The sequence below is a fragment of the Equus przewalskii genome, chromosome 17, assembly GCF_037783145.1.
Source record: "Equus przewalskii isolate Varuska chromosome 17, EquPr2, whole genome shotgun sequence".
Lineage (NCBI taxonomy): Eukaryota > Metazoa > Chordata > Mammalia > Perissodactyla > Equidae > Equus > Equus przewalskii.
In genome coordinates this window covers 35057206-35077542 of record NC_091847.1, presented here as the reverse complement: position 1 = coordinate 35077542, position 20337 = coordinate 35057206, and the positions used below count along the sequence as shown (strand labels likewise).

Below are 20337 nucleotides of genomic sequence, written 5' to 3'. Positions count from 1 at the left end.
AAGGTGACTCAGGGTGGGCTCCTGGATAGCTTCAGGATTGGGGATAGTACTAGAAAGACTCATCCATGATTAGAAGCTTGGACTTTCAGCCCCACCACCCCACCCTCCAGGAAGTGGAGAGGAGCTGGAGATTGAGTTAATGATCAATCATGCCTATGTGATGAAGCCTCCATAAAAATCCTAAAAGTGTGGGGTTCAGAGAGCTTTGGGTTGGTGAACACATCTACATGACAAGAAACTGGTGCACCCTAACTCCTTGGGGACAGAAGCTCCTGCCCTAGACACTCTTCTGGACCTCCCCTTAGCTATCTCTTAATATGGCTGTTCATTCATATCCTATGTTATATCCTTTATAATAAACTAGAAAATGTAAATAAGTGTTTCTCCAAGTTCTGGAGACATTCTAGAAAATTATTGAACCCAAGAAGGGGATCATGGGAACCCCAATTTATAGCTGGTTGGTCAAAAGTACAGGTGACAACCTGGGATTTGCAATTGGGGCCTGAAGGCGGCGGGGGTGGGGGGGGGGCAGTCTTGCAGGACTGAGTCCTTAACTTGTGAGATCTAATGCCAACTCCAGGTAGATAATATCAGAATTGTAGGATACCCAGCTGATGTCACAAAGAATTGCTTGGTGTGGGAAAAAACACCCCACACCAGTGGTGTTAGAGGTACTGTGTCTGTGAGTAAAGGAGAAACACAAAAGTGTTTTTCCCATATGCTTACTCTGCCTCAGTTTCCTCACATGTAAAAGACAATGAAGAATACCTACTTTACAGTCTTTTGTAAAAATTAACTGAGTTAACAGTTGTAAATAATTTAGAAGTTAATTGCTCATAAGTGTTGTTGTTACTATTGGCTGATGTACTTATCTTTGTTTACATAAACAGCAATTTCTTCTTACATATTTTCTTTTTTTAAAAGTAAATTTCACTTCATTTCCTAAGTATGTGTAATACATTCAAGATTCAAGATCAAGTAAAGAAAAGTAGGTTTCTTCCCTTCTTGAATAGCATAACTTTATACCCCTTGTGTCCTCTGTGATGCTGAGCAGCGCCTTCTGGAGTTTCTAAGCAGATCCCTTTCCATCACGTCACTTCCATATCACCACTTCTTATATCAGACTACACATTATCTATGGACTAACGAAAAGCTAGACACTAATACAACTTTCCATAGATTTATTGAAAAAAGTAGCTAGAAACATATGATCATTCATTGAGAGACTAGTATTATTTTTAAAACCATAACTCATATTCATTTCATTTCACAGATGGCAGTTGAGGCCCAGAGAGATTAATTAACTTGTCTGAGGACGTAGGCCCTTACTGGGGGAGCCAGCAGTAGGATCCACTGTTGCACAGGGCTCATGCAAACCTGCCACACAACCTCAAATTTCCTCAAAGTGTTTGTATGTGCACTGCAGCAGCATTGGTCTTTTTAAATACCTATTCCCTCCAATATCTATTTTAACTCTTCCATCTTGGGAATAGCACCACTTAAAATTCCACCCCAGTTAGGAGTGAGAAATATCCTTCAGTGCATTTTAGTTCTAGGTGGCCCCAGAGTGGCATAAAAGAGTTAACATGCTCCCCTAGCAAATACTAATGTTACCAGAAAGCAATCCTTCAGAAAATAGGAAAAGAAAAAGTATTCATGGGTATGTATCTCACACTGGTCTATGTGCTCCCATAAAGTCCCTGAAACAATCTTTTTTCTTACACCATCATTCATGAATGGATGTGTAAAATGACAATGCTGAACCAGTAACAAACATTCAGTTATATTCCATACACTCCATTTAATAAAGAAGAGAAGAATATAATCCATTTTAGAAAAAATGTCCATAAAAGTGATAGTTTTTAAGTTTGATATTTAGAGTTTAATAATGTAGCCAACTTTTCCTAAATAATTCCATTCAGTTGTCTAACACATGTCTCAAACTCAACATGTCCAAAACAAGCTCAATGTCCACCCTCAAATCATCTCCTCCCTCATCCTCCCCTCTCTCAAGAAGCTGGATCAAATAATGCTCTGCAAGAAACCCGAGACTTGTCCTTGACACTTCCCTCTCCTACATCCACCCAAGCCAGTCAAGCATCCAGCTCTCTTACTGCCATATCTCAAATACCTCTTCACTTTACCCGCTTCTCTCACATCTCACTGCCGCTACTCTGCTCTAAGTAGGTATCACTTCCTACACGGAATTCATGGAATACTGCCAAGCTTCCTACCCACCTCTCTGAGGAGACTGACTTTTCTCCAAACCACTCTTTACACAGAATCCCTGGTGATCTTTCCATCACACAATGGTGATCTTCTCTGCTCTGTCTTTAAATCCATTCAGGGGCTTCCCAATTTTTAAATCCCATTCAACGGCTCTTACTCATTCATTTAGCTATCTACGTAATGTAACAGACACACCAAATTCACATCCAAAACAAGTCTAGGACCCTAGTAATGCCCTACATTCAATCAAAATGCTCATCCCCATCTCATGCTCCTATCTCCCCACGCACACGACAATCAACATCCTAAATCCCATAATTAGTCTCACTTGCTTTATATAAAGTCTTGTTGCATCTCTATATATTCCTAAAACGTCTGTTTTTAAATGTTAGTTAGTTTTAGCTTTTCAAACTGTATCACGCTGTATATCATCTTTGAAGGACATAACTTTTATACTTACCTTACTATTGTACCATCAAAGTTCATTCATAGTAGTGCAAGTCACTGTAGTTCACTCATTTTGACTACTATATATTATTCTCTTATTAATACACCACTATTCATGCATCAGCTTCTCCATTTATGGGCCTATGGGTAATTTTCAGCTTTTATTTTTATGAACAGTAGTGCTATGAAATATTTGCATATGTGGAAGAAATTTTCTTGAGTATATGACTACCAGTGCTGGGTCATACATGAATGTTCAGATTTCAGAGATAATGTCAAACTGTTATCTAAAATTATCATAAAAATGTGGAGATGCATCACCTCTAACAGTTGGTATTATCAGTCTTTTTAATTTTTGCCAATTGAATGGATATAAATATGCCACTGTAGCCTTGGTCTGCATTTCCCTGATCACAATTAATGCTAAATTTCTTCATAAGTTATTTTGTTATATGTGTTTCCTTTTCTAAGAAGTGTCTATTCATGTCTATTGCCCATTTTTTCCTATTGGGTTATTTGGGCTTTTCTTATTTATAATAGTATACATTTATAGTATATACTAGATAATCTCTCAGTTGCAAATTCTTTCAACATCTTCTACAGTTTATAAATTCTCTTTTAACTTTCTTTAAAGTATATTTGAAAGAACCAACTCTCTGTCTTAATACAGTCAAATTTATCAATATTTTCTTTTATTGTCAATGCTTTTTTGTGTAGTGTTTTAGAATGTTTCCTAAATTCAAAGTCTTATAGGAGCTTAAATTTTTTTCTGCTAAAAGTTTTAGGTTTGTTGTTTACATTAATACATCCAAAGTTTATGACATGAATTAGGCATCCAATTTCACTCGTTTTCTACATGGATTACCATTTTATTTTCAGCTCCATTTACTAAACAGCCCTTCTTTCTGCCATTGATCTGCAGTGTTTCCTCTGTCATATACAGAATGTTCCAGACATGTATGAGTCTACTTCTAGGGTCTCTATTCTGTTGCACTGGGCAATTTCTCTACCCTTTGCATCCCTTTGTGCCAATACTACAGGCTTAATTATTCTAATTTTATAAGTCGTCTGCATTTTTCTCCTTCAGAAGTATCCTGTAACCTTTATAATTCCATTATAATTTTAGTATATTCTTCAACTATTTACTACTTTTGTGTTTTAGACCTCAGTTTAAATGCGACAGTCTCCATGAAGTTTCATCTAATACCCTAGATCCATTTCCTCTACTCAGAGCATCCCTCTTCCTCATTCTAACACCCATTACGCCTTGTAATCATTTCTAGACTGCATTTTTACAGAAACAGAGAGAGAAAAATATTTGCTTTATTATTAACTATAAGCTCCATGACAGCAGGGACCTCAGTTCCCTTATATCTCGAGATCTTAGCACATAGTAGGTACTTAACAAATACTTTTTTATTTTTTAAAGAGTCACTTCCTTGATAAAGGGTTACTGTGAATTCTCCACTGAGGGGTTTATGTACATCAACTCATTTAATTCTCAAGGCAACCCTGTGAAGCAGAATTTATAGCCTCTAAGGTTCTCTTTTTTCTTTTTTTTTTTTTTTTTTTTTGCTGAGGAAGATTCACCCTGAGCTAACGTCTACTACCAATCTTCCTCTTTTTTTTTCATGTGAGCCACTGCCACAGTATGGCCACTGACAGACAAGTGGTGTGTGTCAGCACCCAGGAACCAAACCCAGGTCACCAAAGCAGAGCACAACAAACTTAACCACTAGGCCACCAGGGCTGGCCCTCTAAGGTTCTCATTTTAAACAAGACCATTAAGATTTTGTTAAAGAATTTGTCAAAAGTCACACAACTAGTTCAATGGGGAGGAGGTGAGACCCAGGTTGGTCAACAAAGCCTGGGCTTTTAACTATGTGGTAATTTTAGTATACCACCTGTGAGCCCAGGGGTCCTGATGCTTGGGATTTCTTTTCTCTTTGTCCATCAGGAGGCTATGTGCATTTCTGCTTTTAATTGAGCTATAATTGACACATAACATTGTGTGAGCTTAAGGTGTAAAACATGTTGATTTGATAGGCACTTAAGTCATCAATGATTTGATGAACAGATGAATGAACATCTCCCAAAAATTAATTGAGAGTGTATGTTAATATTGGGTACTTAAAAATGGCTTAAAATTTAGAACTAGAAGGGATCTTAGAAACAACCTAGTCCAAACTCTTTGTTTTAATAATGGAGACACATACATCCAGAAAGAACAATTTTTTTGAAGTTTTTTTCAAAAGGCCTGTTTTTAGCATATTTGGAACATGAAAATTTCAGCCAAGTGCACTTTGCATAGCATCATCTGCCTGTAAATAAATATTACTTTACATACATACCACAAATTCCTAAATAATATTCTGAAATAATAACTAACAATAGAAAATGAAATTAACACCCTAAAGTATACTTCCATTTGTTTAAGACAAAAATAATGTACAACGTTAAAGTCTCCAATAGAAAGAGAATAGAATTTAATTTTACCATTTAAGTATAAGAAAAAATTACTATTTTTGCCTTGCATCATTAAATTTCACATTTTGAGATTTAAGACATCATTAAGGACTTAAATCAGCAGAACTATACGTTTTTGGTACTGTCACAGCAGAAAAGCCTGTCATAGCTTTGCTGAATCAGACTGTAACATTTTTTGTGACCAATCTAGACGGCTCTGTTCAACAAATGGCAAGGTGATCGTTCCAAGCTGATGTGATCCATCAACACACATTTCTACTTTCAGCCAACCAGCAGCTCAACTGAGTCCAATAAAGGAGCAGAAAGGCTGATTTATTCTTGGATTTTAACCAAAGATCAGCAAATCAAGCCCCATGTTCATTTATCAAAAACTGCTGGACTCATCAAGTTCTCCTCTTTGAATAATTCTAGTATAATGGTATAAAAAAATGCATATAAACTACCTAAATGAGTACAGTCACTTCTAAAGTGCTTTTTCCCAATTCTTTGCACTAGTTAAAAACTACAGTGACAGAGTTAGACTCATTTTTAAAAGAGGAAGATAATCAGAATTTCTCCAACTGAACAAGAGCGTTATTGCAATCTAAGGCAAACTCAAGATGTCCAAAGTACTCTTTCAACAAAAATTAATTTTTAGAAATGCTCTTCAGTGTTTCCCTAAAGCTCATACAACCAGATAGTATCAATGAAGTTCTGTTTATTAGCATGTTTTGATTAATAAATAATCTCAAAAGTGGCTGTAACATTAAAAGTAGATTATATTCATTGAATAAATGGAAATCTCAACTCAGTAATCCAGATTCGCTTTCCAAAAGTACAAATATTTCAACTGGGACTCAAAGTTTACCTTTTGTCATATTTACGAAGAAAACTTTTGCTAAGCAGAGCGTTAATAAAAACCAGATTTCAAGAAAAAAGTGATTAATTTCATGAGAATAAAATTAATTGTAAACACACATAAATATTTTAGAAGCACTAATTTTCTAGCAATATTTCAGAAATATATTTATAGATCCAGAAGTCAACAAAAAGCATAGAAAAAATTATTTAAAATCACTCTGCAGGAAACAAATCTTTATGCCTTTACTTAATAAGTCACCATTTATACAAATCATCATGTTTCTTTAGAATTCACTCTTATCTAGTCATTGAAACCAGTCCCTAAAGAAAAAAATATTGAGTTAAAGTAACTTGAAATAACTTGAAATTATCTTTTGTGCTTAACACAGGGCAATGATCTGGGGGCCCACAGTTTAATGTGGCCACCAATACGAGTTTTGTTTGAAGAACTGGCTATTTGTTTGTTTGTTTATTGCTTTTAGAAGTCTTCAAGGATGTCATGTGTAGTCCTATTTTGCTACAATTCCCACCATCTCACTTTAGTAGTTTTTCCCTTTTATGTTACATACTTGGTCTCTAAGGCTCGTGCTTCTGGAAGCCTAACTTTAAAATTCTGTGCCATTTGAATGCTCACTAAAGCGTTCCTTCCATACAGTCACAGATTGTTGGAACTATTAGAACTGGAAGTTACCTTAGAGGTTAGCTAATTCTCCTCATTTCTTCCAACAAGACAACTGAGGCCAAGAAAAGTAAAGTAGCTTTCCTATGGTTAAATACACATTAAAACCAAAATGTTCTTCTAACTCAATAAGCTGAAACGACTCCTATTTTAAAGTTTCACGTTTTGCCATGAGTCAGCATCCTTCTCATCTCTATAAAAATAATATTTGCTTCCTAAGCACTTACCCCTGAGTGCAGGTAGCAGAGATCTCTCCTTCTTGTCATCACATTTGTTGCATTCACTGAAGTACAGGAGTAAGAAGACATCAACGAGAACCCACATCAGTGAAGTGGCTAGAACCACCTTGCAGTAAACAAACCTCCTCATGTCTTTCCTTGATTTCTAGTTAATACATAGATTGAAGACAGACGCTACTGTGATAAAACCAAGCCACAGAGGTAATCTCCAGGATAAAAGCAAGATGCATCCCACTGTATTTAAAAAAAAAGAAAAAGAAAAAAAATTAGTTGTTGTGAGTTTGTTTTACATAAAGGAGATATAACATGAAATATATGACTTATTTAATGTTCCTGTATATACCAGCACTCAGCCTTCAAATTCGCAATTAAAAGCCCAAACAAAAGAAAGTTGTAAACAAGCCAGGTGGATAAAATTCTAAAGCCATCCCTAGACTTGTCACTACTCTGCTAGGCCCTTGACAACTATCTGATTTCTTCAAATTATATTGTCTTTTCCTTAAAGTACCATCATGATGTTACAGAGCATCAAGCTGTCAAATAGTGCAGTTCTGAATTTATCCTGATTCAGCACTTCCAAGGGGCCGATACTGCTGAAATAAAAATCAGCCTGTGATACAATATATTGCAGTGGCTAAGAGCTGGCCTTTACGCCTGGGTCTATTCACTTTCTAACTGTGGGAGCCTTTCTAAGCTTCAGCTTTCTCATCTATAAAATGAGACTAACAATGCCAAACCTAAATATTTGCTATAAGGATTAAGTACAGGAATGCTTGTAAAGCAACTTGCAGAACAGACAGTTATTACCATTAAGATATAAAACAGAAAAAAAATTCTCAAGATTCTCAAATAGGGCAATTACATGAAATAAATCAACAGTTATTCAGCTTTAAAAACCCCATCTGGTCTGCATAGAAAGTACTCACAACAGATGTGTATTTTAGAATAGACAGTATACATTCAAACAATTTATCAGAGGAGAAACAACATACCAGAGTGAAGTGACTTAAAATAACCACAGCAAGAATTCTAAAAGGCATAACAAAGACTTGCACAATTATTGAGAGATATTCAAAGTAACTGTAGAATTAATACCATATCCATATTTGTTTTACTTATACTACATCGAGCAATAACTACCTGGTTAATTCATTTTCATCTATACAGTTGTAGGGGAGGAAGACAATTCCTCTACCCTCTAGGTCCTTCTGGCTCGTCTAAGAATTAAACTGACATGAAACAGAATAACAGGAGAAAATCAAACAAAGTTTAATAACATGTATACATGAGAGAAACCCAGGAAAACTGAGTAACTCACCAGAATGGCCAAAGCCACCATCTTAAATACCATCTTTAGCTAAAGACAAAGGAGGATGTTGGGGGTAGAGGTTTGGATTTTCAAAAGGGAGGAAGGCAAGTTACTCAGAGATGGAAATACAAATGTTTGATAAACAAGTGTTCTCTGGGCCATCTATAGAAAATATGACCCCAGAGACAGAACTTTGATAAAAATGGGCTTGCTGGTGCCTTTCTGTCTATCACATCTATTTTACATTATACAATCCTTATCTTATGGTATTAGCTCCTTCCTGGAGCAGGCCTTTCTATTTTAGATTCTTTTAGGCAGTTGGGAGGAGGTCAAAGTTTCTTTCAGAGTCTTTTGTCCTTAAAAATAATCAAGCCAAAGAGACACATTTCGGAATGGCTAATTCTGATCCCCTACACAGTCAATATATCAAACCAAAAATATTCTCATGTCATTTGCTGCACTTAAAATAATACCATCTTAAGTATAAATTTATTTATATGACTAAGATAACTAACATAGTTCTGACATATATTTGGGGAGAACAGTTATTAACTACAAAGATACTTGGAAATTCCATAAACATTTGTCTCAAAATAAAAATATCAAAGTACAATTTGCTGAGGCAGAAGCTCTTTAAATTCACGGCAGCTGACTTTGCATCATAAAGAACACAAATGCTGTCTACTGTTGCAACCCACCCAGACCAGTGACAAATTTAAACTATACATAAAGTGACAGTTAAAAAATTAATTATTATAACAAAGGGTTTATGTTCAATATCTACATAAAATTTACACTTCTTTTAAAAAAAGAAAGATGCAAAATGTGCAAATCTAAGGAATACATGATATTTAGAGTTTATTTGTTTGCCTGTTATTTTTTTTAAAATAAAATGGCATGTTAATTATCTAGTTTCCTTCATTACAACCACACTCTTCTGTAAAAATTGTAACTAAACATTGGAACTCAGTCTTTGAACCTGATAACGAGGGAAGGATTCCTCCACATATATTTCCTGTTACTTTGGGTATGCTTTACTGAATTTGGGATATGAAACAATTCAAACGATCAAATTTTCTTTCTTTGGTCCTAAGATAGAGTAGGTCCCTTAGGTTTATTGTAGAAAAACAAATCCCAAGGAAAATATACATATAACACTAATGGTTACCAAATGGCCATCCCCAGATTTAGAAGGAATACTTCAAAATAAAAGATCCTGTAATAAAGGATCTATATATTATATCAGATCTATATATTATATAAGATCTTTTATTATAAAGGTCTACAACAAAAGACAGAAACAGCACCAGCCCTGGCTCTGCCATAAAATGAGAAGATGACTTTAGGTAGGCATTTTGCCTCTCTGTGCTTTATTTTCTGTACTTATAACATATTTCCCGCCCTATCCACCTCTCAAAATATTGTGGGGTTTAAGTAAGATAAGACCGAGAACATTTTTAAAAGGAAATATGAATATTATTATTATAACAGAAAATCTGAAATCAGTTAAGATTAAATATTAAAATGTCTAAGATAAGTCATTTCCTAATAAGAGCCTAACAGTTGAGGTCATTGAGAATTTAATTTAAACTTCAGCTATAATAGAAAGTCAAAATTACATCTTATTGCCACTTCAAGCATTATTCAAATTATTCTAATTTCATAGCCTGCTAGATCTATATATCAAGACATTAACACTGAAAAGTCTAACTTTACTACAGTATTTTATGTAATAAAACTAAGTTACTGTTTAAATGTTTGCTTATTTATGAAACAGTATTATTTCAAGTTTTTAATTCTATCTCTACCTTGAAAACATCTCTACCTTGGAAACATAGTAAATTGTATCATTGATAAGAGTATTATCTGTAGGCACTAGTAAAATAGTAATTTCATATACTGTGTTCCAATATTCTTCTTTTCATGAGAACAAAACTGATTGTGCGGAAGGATGGTACAATATACACAGTAACATTAACCAACATAAGCACAGTTGGTGGCCCAGGTTTATTTAAGGGAGTCAGCATCTGTATTACGTTTTTATTCCAGGAAGCTCCTATTTATTTGCAAACACTGCTCTGTTTCTCAAGCCAGATCCAAGTTCTGCAATATCCCTGGCTTGCCAAGCAAGCCACTGTGGAGCAGGACCAAGTTTGCATAAACGACAGGTTCTTCTATCCGAAAATATGACCTCTTTTCTAATTGTTTCTGAATCTTTTGAGCACAGTTATTTCCCTCTTTAAGAATATTTCTCTAGACAGGAAAACTTGAAGAGTTAGAGAACTATCAAATACCATCTTGCTAGTCAGAATGCCTCTCCTTTGCTTCTTGCCCACTGAACTAAGTATTGGTATCAGCCAGATACGCTATTAGATATTACAAGATTTTTGTTTGAAAATATGCACCATTTTTATCATCTTTATCAAAACTGTATTTCAAATACAAAAATAAAATCTAGATAAAGCTTAGGAGTTTATTATTTGTCCCTTTTTCTATGTTTTTAAAATAAGAAGAAAGAAGCTTCTGTTTTTTCCTTTTTAATTAGGAAGTTATCACTTACCTGGGGAGTCTAGTGTAGTTGCTATTGGACATATTTTTATCTGTAGTCATATATTTACTTTGGTAGAAAATTGCATAATAGGTGCACATTTACTCAATCTATTGTACGAAGCTATACTTGAGGCTCACCCACTTGAGGCCCTAAAACTCCTGTGAATAGCAGTGAAGCATGGTCTGCTACAGAGCCAGAAGGTGAGAGGAGAGCACAAAAAGACCAGGCAGGGTTCTGCTCTTCTGTACACAGAGTGGCTAGGTGTTGGAATCGACTCCACAGCACTAAGAACAACAAAGACTTGAGGCTGCCAAAGGATCCTGAAAGCTAGTGGAAGACTGCTGGTCATGCTCCCAGAACTTTCAAGCACCCAACGTACTTTAAACATTTCAAAGGGCCATGCAGGAGCTTCTGTGAGCTGATGACTGGACAATTTTGCAGAGTTTGGTTTAAGGACAGATAAATCTAGAGAGTAAGCATTGAAAAAATATCTTGAATTAGCTACAGGTCTTATTGACAGGAAGACTGACCTTTGTATAAATGAAGATTTAAAATTAAGGTGGACTAGAGCAATCTACCCACAGCCTAAACCAAAGGGTCCACTGTAAAGACCATGTCACACCAAAAGATACACTAAGAGACAAAGAAGCAGACAAAGATAATGTTAAATCAATGCCTTACATGGAAAGATGGTGGAAAAGAAGCAAAAAAGTATGCCCTCACTTGCATTTAATCTAAGGAAAGTTTGCCTATTCATAAACACAAAATTTGACTATTAGGATGCAACTTAGCATAAGATCTAAAAATATATATTGCAGAGTTACAATGCCGTGATTTGAATCTGAGTTACAATACTCACTAACTGTATGGCTTAATTCAGGTTATTTAAATGTTCTATGCCTCTGTTTTCCTATTCACAAAATATGAACAGTAGTAGCTACCTCATAAGGCTATGATGAGTATTGAATGAATTAATACATATAAAGCTCTTGTAACAGTGCCTGACACCTAGGAGGAGCTCATTATACATTAGCTACTATTAGCAGTAATAGTAATATTATCATCAAGAACAGCATTGAAAGAACAAGAAAAAAGAATGAGGATTCTCTTTGCCAATCCTTCTGGAAGCAGTATATGTTCAGTATGTATGGACTCAAGGGGTGGAGAGGCAAGATGAGCATCACAAATATATTTAATATTAAATCACAAATACATTTGATATTAAATATATGTAATATTCATGAGCATTACAAATATATTTTATATTTAACAATCACAAATATATTTAATAGATGTAGTTTCTGATGGGGTATGAGTTACACAGGAATTTATAATTGTGAAAACTCACAGAACACTTAAGATCTGTGCATTTCATTCTATATAAATTATAGCTCATTTTTTTAAGGCGAAAACAAAATGTTTATGTACCTATCATATGATTCTCTGAATTAATCAATTTTTGATTAACTAAAGAAATTATAGCCACAATTGCAGCAGATGAGAGCATTTCTACTTAATACCTTTCTGATCGCATTTCTTACCATTGTTCTCCATGCCAGTGACTCGGGTCTCCTGGCGATTCCTACATTTCCCAATCATGACCTTGTATCAGGGCACGTGCAGATGCTGCTGAGATGGTCACGGCTCCCTGCTCTTGTTTCCTTCAGGTCTTCCTTCCTGCTCAAATGTCAAATCACGGAGAGCTTTCCTACCATCTACACAAAACAGCACACAACCCAGTCCTCTTTATTGCCTTACCTCATTTTATTTTTCTCTTTGTACCTATGACTCCCCCCAACATATTAAAAAATTAATTGGGGTTTTTATTTGTTTATTATTTGTCCCTTTGTCTTAAATAGTAAGCTATCAGAACAGGGTTTCACATCTCTTACATATGCCCTCTCTCACTGCAACATATTTAAGTTTTAAAACTCCAGTGCTGGTTGTTATGGGCTGAATTGCACCCCTTTCCTCCCAAAAAGATTCATATGTGAAGTCTTAACCCCCAGTCTTTTAGAATGTGACTATATTTGTAGATAGGGCCTTTAAAGAGGTAAAGTTAAAATAAGGTAATCCCATATGACTGGCATCCTTATAAGAGGCCATGAGAATACAGTTACACACAGAGGAAAGACCACGTGAAAACAGAGAAGGTGGCCACCTATACACCACAGAGAGAGGCCTCAGAATGAAATCAACTCTGCTGACATTGATTTTGGACTTCTAAAATCTGTGAGAAAATAAATTTCCCTTGTTTAAGCCACCCAGTCTGTGATACTTTGTTATTTCAGTCCAAGCAAACTAATACACTGCTTAACTCCAACTTTCCCCTACTCCATTCCTACATGCAAACAGATGAACATAGCTAGTAAGAAACTGCAAAAATATGCTGCTGCCTGTTCTCATTTTAAATCTATGAACTCACACTACAAGTGGACTCTCAACGCTTTGCAGCAATCCAGCTGCAGCTCCTAGTCAAAGCAATCTCCATCCCTCTGACAATTTTCACGCTTTGTTTGCCTTCCTCAGATGGCCATCTCCATACTTTTGCCCCTCAGCTCATCACCACACTTCCACATTTAGCAGGGAAGATATAAACAATCAGAAGAGAATTGTGTATATTACTTTGTTGAACGTACCAACTTGCTTGTTTAATGTGATCCAGAATCTTCATGCTTAAAGCTCCCACTGGAACACTGTTCCTTAAATAATCCAGTGGCATACCCCTTCACCCTTTATTCAGGTTTCTGTTCACATATCCCCAGAGGGTTCTTTTCTGGATCAACTTATCTAAAATAATGCCCTTCCCCTACCTATGCCATATACTTATGTAGTTTATTCAGAGTACACATCATCAGTACATGTTAATTTATTCATTGTCTTCCCCAACGGAATGAAAACTGAAAACATTAAACATTCATTTGGTTGAGCCATGGGTGAACAGTCACACTAAACTAAAAATAAAGGCAAACTTGTTCACAGGCATAAAGCTGTTCTCTCCCTCCATGCCCTCTGACACCTCTGGTCCCCTCTACCTCAACCTTGGCAGGTTTAAGAAAAAAAGATGATAAAGGTGAGGTTGAGTGTCCTGTCACCAGAGTGGACAGAAGGCCATGTGTACCTGTACAAGTACGGCTCAGAAGGGGATAGTGGGAGTATGGCTCCCATGTACAGCTCTGTTTGAGTATGGCTCTATTTGGTACAGGCACCAAGTCACCATCCTACTCAGTCTCAGGTTAGAGTGTTGCTGTTCTAGTCCAATTAGCCACTTCCGGCCACACCACTGTGGCCCATGAAACTAAATTAGGTCATGTTTTCTGACTTCCAGGCCATCCACAGTCTGATGACGGTGTGACTTTTGCCACAAAGGCCACTTAACAATGGAATGATATCAAGGTATTAGATAGATTTTTTCCATACTCCCTACCATTCAAAGTTTTTTGCTGAATGTTGGAATGACTTCCTCAAAAACTGACTGAAAAAGATATCTGACCAACCTTCTAATCACCTCCTCATCCACCCACCTGAGCAAGGCAGTTGGCTCACTAAATTTGGCCTTCCCCCAAAAAAGTTAATCTTCTCTTGACCACCTATTGAGTAATGATCAGGATGAAATAGGTGGGGAATTATATAAAACTATTTTGAAAATATGGGATTCCACCCTGTCCATTTCTGGACATGGTGCATTTTTCTTTCCCCTAATAGCAACCCCAAGCCAGCTTGATTGGTATACCTCCAGCTAGTAGCTCAGCCGAAAGTGGGCCAGGAGCATTCAAACTTAATTCTGACTCAGCTCCCTGGATTCTCTTGTTGGCTTCACATGGTCCTAGACCACGAGGATAATAAGCTCTTGTTTGTGTTCACTGTAAACTGAATCCCCCTAGAATGGCCCATGTGAGCCAATATAGGAGATATCTGCAATTTTTGTAAAAATGTCTTTGTCCCATTCACATTTATCTCTTCTATATGAAAGGTCTGGATCAGAGGAACAAGTGATTGAAAAAAAGAAGTGAAGTTATATTTATTGAGCTGGGACACACCAAATTTCATGGCTATGGAGGGAGAGTAACAATCTGACACTTGAGGAAGAAACAGATGGTATCCTAAGAGGTAGAGGGAAGGGGCGGGTCAATTCATGTTCTCGATCCAGCATGAAGCCTAGCAAAATAATCACATGGCATACCTGAGTGAAACAGCTTTTGTGGCTGGCCATCTGACTGCTGTTTCATCTGTCACCTAAACTTAGTCTCAGAGGAGTAGCGTTGATTTACAGTCTTCTATAGGTTTGAATTTTAATATAAGCATGTATTACTTTCAGAATAAAACTATTACTTAGTTATAAGAAGTAAAGTATTCCTTTCATTTATCCTACAGATGCAATTGAGCTGTCTATACAGATGCCAACACTATCCTAGGCACTAAAGATTAAAACTGATAGAAACACACACGATCCCTGCATTTTTGCTTAGGATCCAGTAAGGGAGATGGACAAGATCATTGGAGTAGCGATAAGAAACGAGATAAGTGAAACACCTGGAGAGATTCCAAGATGTGAACACTTATTAACAGACAGTTATTATATGGAATTATTAATGTTGAGACAATGCAGCGACAAACAATTATTGGCCATAGAGAGATTGAAAGAAGCTTTATAGAGGGTGTTTATAAGGCTGATGCCATTTGTCAAGGCAGTTGGTTACACATTGGTCTTTTTAGTCATGCTTGGATATAGAGATATTCATTCTATGAAGATGCTATGAATGTCAAAGCCTAAAGTACATGTTAATGAGATTTTATAAGCAGTAGATTATCATTAAAACATAATGAAATTAAGTCTTCAAAAAGAAAGCTTACAAAAAACAACATATGACCCTCAAAAAGACAATGAAATTAAGTTGTTTTAAAAACTGTAATTAACCTGAAAATTGCTCACCATTTATTTGGTTTAGGTATTTAATAACTGTGCAGTATTCATCTTATAACATGGCATACTAGTGGTTTAAGCTTCTTCATCAATTTACCAAGAGGGGAAGTAGAAATCCAAAATGTTCAACTGGATATAAAACCTAGAGATTTAAGACAACAGTAGAGCATTTAAACAGTTCCCAGTGGACATCTACCAGTGAGCCGGCCATCTTCTGCCATAAATTATATGATTAAAAAGAAAATAAATATTTCCACTGAGACATCCAACCATTAGAAAATCTTAACCTCAGCTTCCTAGCTGGCCTTAAGGCTTCTAATTCTTCATGACAAAAGACACAAGGAACGAATTACAAGTGTTCCTTCTTTGAAATGTGTAAGGTAATGTGGCTACTTCTTATCTAGGCTTTCTTTCCAAAACAGAGGCATTTATTTGTAGAAGATAATGAAGAATAATATCAAATTGTCTTGTAAAATTATATGAGAATCACTGCTCCGGCTGGCCATTACTGGGAGACAAAAAGAGAGTGAAGCAGAGTCAAAGAAAATCTCAGAACTCTAAGGCACAAAAGGACCCCAGAAGCACAAAGGAGAGGATGTAGAAGGGACTTGGCCACAGAAAACTCTAGAAGTAAAATCGGTTAGAGCTGCTTTCTGAAATGTTATTTTAAAATTGCAGAAATGTAAATAAAATTTTATTGGCCTGTTTGAATATTTTAAATTAGTAAATTTTTTTTTACCATAATTGATACATGAGAGAAATGCATACCTTTCTTAAAAATAGTTTTAAAAAGTATTAACAGGTGAAATATTCAACTTCCTCTACTCAAAAGAAACCCCACCTTATTAAATCTACTGTATATTTACTTATTAGTTTGATTTACAGCTTTGGGTTTTATTTTTTTTCCGGCAACCTTGTTGGTGAAGTTATTAATCATAAATTAAATGCCTTCAAGGACAGGCGATTAGAGGGGAAAAGCAAATAAAGAATTAAAAACCAGAAAATTGAATAATTAGTCCCCAATTAATTAACAGTAAAGTAAAATTATTATATCCAAAAAGAATTAAAATTCATATTCTATTAGCAAAGCAAACTTATCATACGAAATTGCCAGACTGTAACTTGTTAATCAATATAAAGCAATCTAATATAATGGAGTATATAATCCAATAATAGAAAATACAGAAACACTATAAAGTAAAGAAATTGGCCAAAATACATGAGAAAGGAAAAGATATAATGCCTCTTTACAAGATTTAAAAGTTGATCAGAGATTACCACTATACGTGCAAGCACAGGGACAGGCAATCCAAAAACAAGGCAACATTTTTCCTCATCTGGGAAAACTGCTAATTAGTTTAATTAGGGATTTTTCTAATTAAAGAACTAAATTAAAATTAAATACTGTTTTTGACAAAATTATCTTTTAGCAAAGGTGGATGACATAGGTCTTTATTCTGCAAACGGAAAGGTAAATTGGTAAAAAAATTTTTGGAAAGACGTGGTTTATTAAGAATAAATATGATTTTTACCTGCTTTCTTAAAAATAATCATATACTTTGAACTAATAATTTCTCTACTAGAAAACTCTCTTTTAAAAACCCTGTGTTATAGAAAAGGCTTTATGCACCAAGATGTTATGACAGGATTATTTACTAAAAAGATTTCAAAATAGACATATAGCTAATTGACAGTATATTACGCAGTTATTTAAAACTTATGAAATTTTGTAATAACATGACAATAGCTTATATGATCATATAAAATTAAACAAATCAAAATATTTATGCACTACCATCAACAACTAGTTTTTTACCTTATTCATATAAAAGTACAGGAAAGACTGGGTGGGAATATGTTGATTTTTTTTCATTCCTCTTACTATTTCTGTTAATTTCCAAATTATCCAGAAAACATATATATTATCTGAATGATGGGGAAATATATGTTTTATTATAAAGTAAATAAGAAAACCACCAATAATAGAGATAAATAATAAAGTTATGAGTTATGTGATATTTATGCATGTGAGTACATACACAAACACAGTTATGATGAAATATAACAAATAGAGAGTAACAGACCCAAAAGACTGTCAAAAGTTACTCAAAAGTTATACAAAATAGAGTAATTGAGAAAGAAAAGGAGGGCAGAACCTCTCATTAAAATAAAGCCTGATTTAAGTCTTCTACTTCCAAATTTCTCTCTTTTACTAGTCTCCAGTATTACAGAATCTGTGTGACTTGAGAAAGATAAAAGTTTGCTCCGCATGTCAAATTCTATTAAAACTCCACATTCCTTTCAAGAAAGTGGCTAACTTTCCAAACTTGAGAGTCTCACCAAGATTCAGGAGCCATCTTTTTCTGGTGCATCTGTGGCCTTTCTTCCAAAGAAATCCCCTCTTAAAAGCATCGAGACCAGCATTTAAAAACAATCATCGAAAATGGGGAAGACCAGTCACTTCTAATCATTCGAATTGTTGCAGCCTATATATCATCAAATCCAACTAAGCTTTTACAAAATAAGCAACACAAAAGAGTTTTACATTCCACTGATGTAAGGAAATTTTAACATATTGAAGACATACCTACTCAGACCCCAAAAGGCTCGTCCCTTCTCTATGATTTAGATTACAACGGCATGCTAACTGAGATATCTGAGAATTACAGTGACTGTTGCTAGAGAAAGACATGGCCTCCTCTCAATGGTATACTATAATTTGAAAAAATCATTACTGAGATAATGACAAAAATGATTAGATTCAAAAATCAAATTACCTTGAGCGAAAAAACCCTCTTATTAAAAGCAAACACTCTAGTATTTGTTTTTATTCAGAAACAATAAAAAAAAGATGTGGCATACAAATAATATAAAGCTATCCTATAGTCTGTTTGTAAATGTCCAATCTAAACATACTATTTTAAATGACCTTAATTACCATTTTAAAGCAGTAATTAAATAATATTATGTCTCTGGGTCACCAAAAAATATATGTCCATTTACCACTTTGTGCCAGTCTTTGCCAATTAAATCAACTTCTGGAAGCAACTTTTCTTTCAGTATTGTTCACCAGAAATTAGCTAGGGGGAATATGCTGGGAGACTGGGGAGCTGTGGGGGGTGGGAGAGAAGCAATTATCACCCTACTCAACGTTACCTCAATTGTTAGATTTCCTATTTAGAAAGGAGATTTTTATGGTTTATACTATAGCAGTGAGACACAATGAGTTATTAATAGATGGTTTTTCTTTTTACAGCTTATTTTCGAGTCAACGTTCAAATTCTAAAAGCAAACAACTCACAAATTTTGTGCAAAGGTTTTATAGCTTCATAGCTCAAACAGCAAAAGTATAAAGCTTCAAGATCAATAACATCTGTTTAGTCCAAGGAAAAGCTCCACTATTTATGGGGCTGAATGGTTATAATATTTTCTTTTGATTTTGATAAGCATAGTAAATACATTCTAACCACTGATTGACATCTGAACAAATCAGTAGGTTTGCTCCATTGCAAAATCTCTTATCTATTTATTTCTGTGGAATGAAACAGTGTTCAAACTGAGAAGGAAAATGCTGTATGACTCCTCTCCTGCAAAAAACCATAATCAGTATAAAAATTCTCAGATTTCCCACATCTATTCAGCTCTACCCCAATAGAACAGCAATCAACATTTTATTTTTCTTTTTGCTTCACATTTCCAGCAGATAGGTACAAAGAGAAATCTGAATCAATGAAACCTATTAACTGATGCATAGGATTTTTTTTCTTTATGGCATTTTTTGATTCCTGGTTATTCCACTCCTCTCATTTTATTAAATTATATTTCTCTTTGATCATATTTAAATTATGTTTCTCTTCATTATATTTCTTATATTCATTTTTTATTCATCTCATTTCCTCTCCATAGTCTCCTCTTTTTTCAATTATAAAAATCACCTAACCAGGGCTGTTCATTTCAATTTGCAATTGGCTCTGCAGAATATATTTGTCAGTAGTTTTTCCACATGTCATTTGTTTTTCCCACTCTCTTTCCAACTTTTCTTTATTTTCGTCCTCTTCTGTGGATAAAACACCATATTGTTTGGCCATCCCAATATTTCTCCATAATCTTCACTTGCCATTTTACAGAACCTCCTTTTCTCTTACCCAAAGCCTGGATGCATATTCTAAGTTCTTTCTTCATTCCAACCCAAACCAAAATGACAATTGATACCACCTAAGATTGTGCTTGTAGTCAGGTTGCCAGTACTGAGACACTGAAGACATTAAATAATAGCAAAAATATCAGAACAATGAATGTTTGTACCAAAGAGCCAAAAATATAGAAAGTGGTTTTTTTCATAAAAATTCACATTTACAGCATTGTTAGGAGTATTAGACTGACTTTGATTCAAGTGCCCCCTCTGCCACTCTTGCTTTTGGAGATATTAGAGAGGTTAATTTGTCCAGCTAACTCCAGTTGTTCCCATGTTTATAAAATGGCAATAAGAGCTATACCTACTTATAGAATCTTTGTAAAGATTATGCACATAAAATGAAAACCAGAGAAACTGGCCATAGTAACTAATCAGCACATGTTAGCCATTGCTGTGATGACGATCAATGTGATGATGAGCAAAAGAATTTGTTAATA

General features: G+C 35.1%; 1 protein-coding gene across 8 annotated transcripts in view; it reads right to left on the bottom strand.

Annotated features, from left to right (window-relative positions):
• Positions 1 to 20337, bottom strand: part of GALNT13 (polypeptide N-acetylgalactosaminyltransferase 13) — a 472802-nt gene that overhangs the window by 410246 nt on the left and 42219 nt on the right. For all 8 annotated transcript variants that reach the window (XM_070579812.1, XM_070579811.1, XM_070579819.1 and 5 more), the window contains one exon: positions 6910 to 7155. In XM_070579812.1, the coding sequence (XP_070435913.1) occupies positions 6910 to 7051 (142 nt within the window). In that variant the 5' untranslated portion in view covers positions 7052 to 7155. The remainder of the gene's footprint in view (positions 1 to 6909; positions 7156 to 20337) is intronic.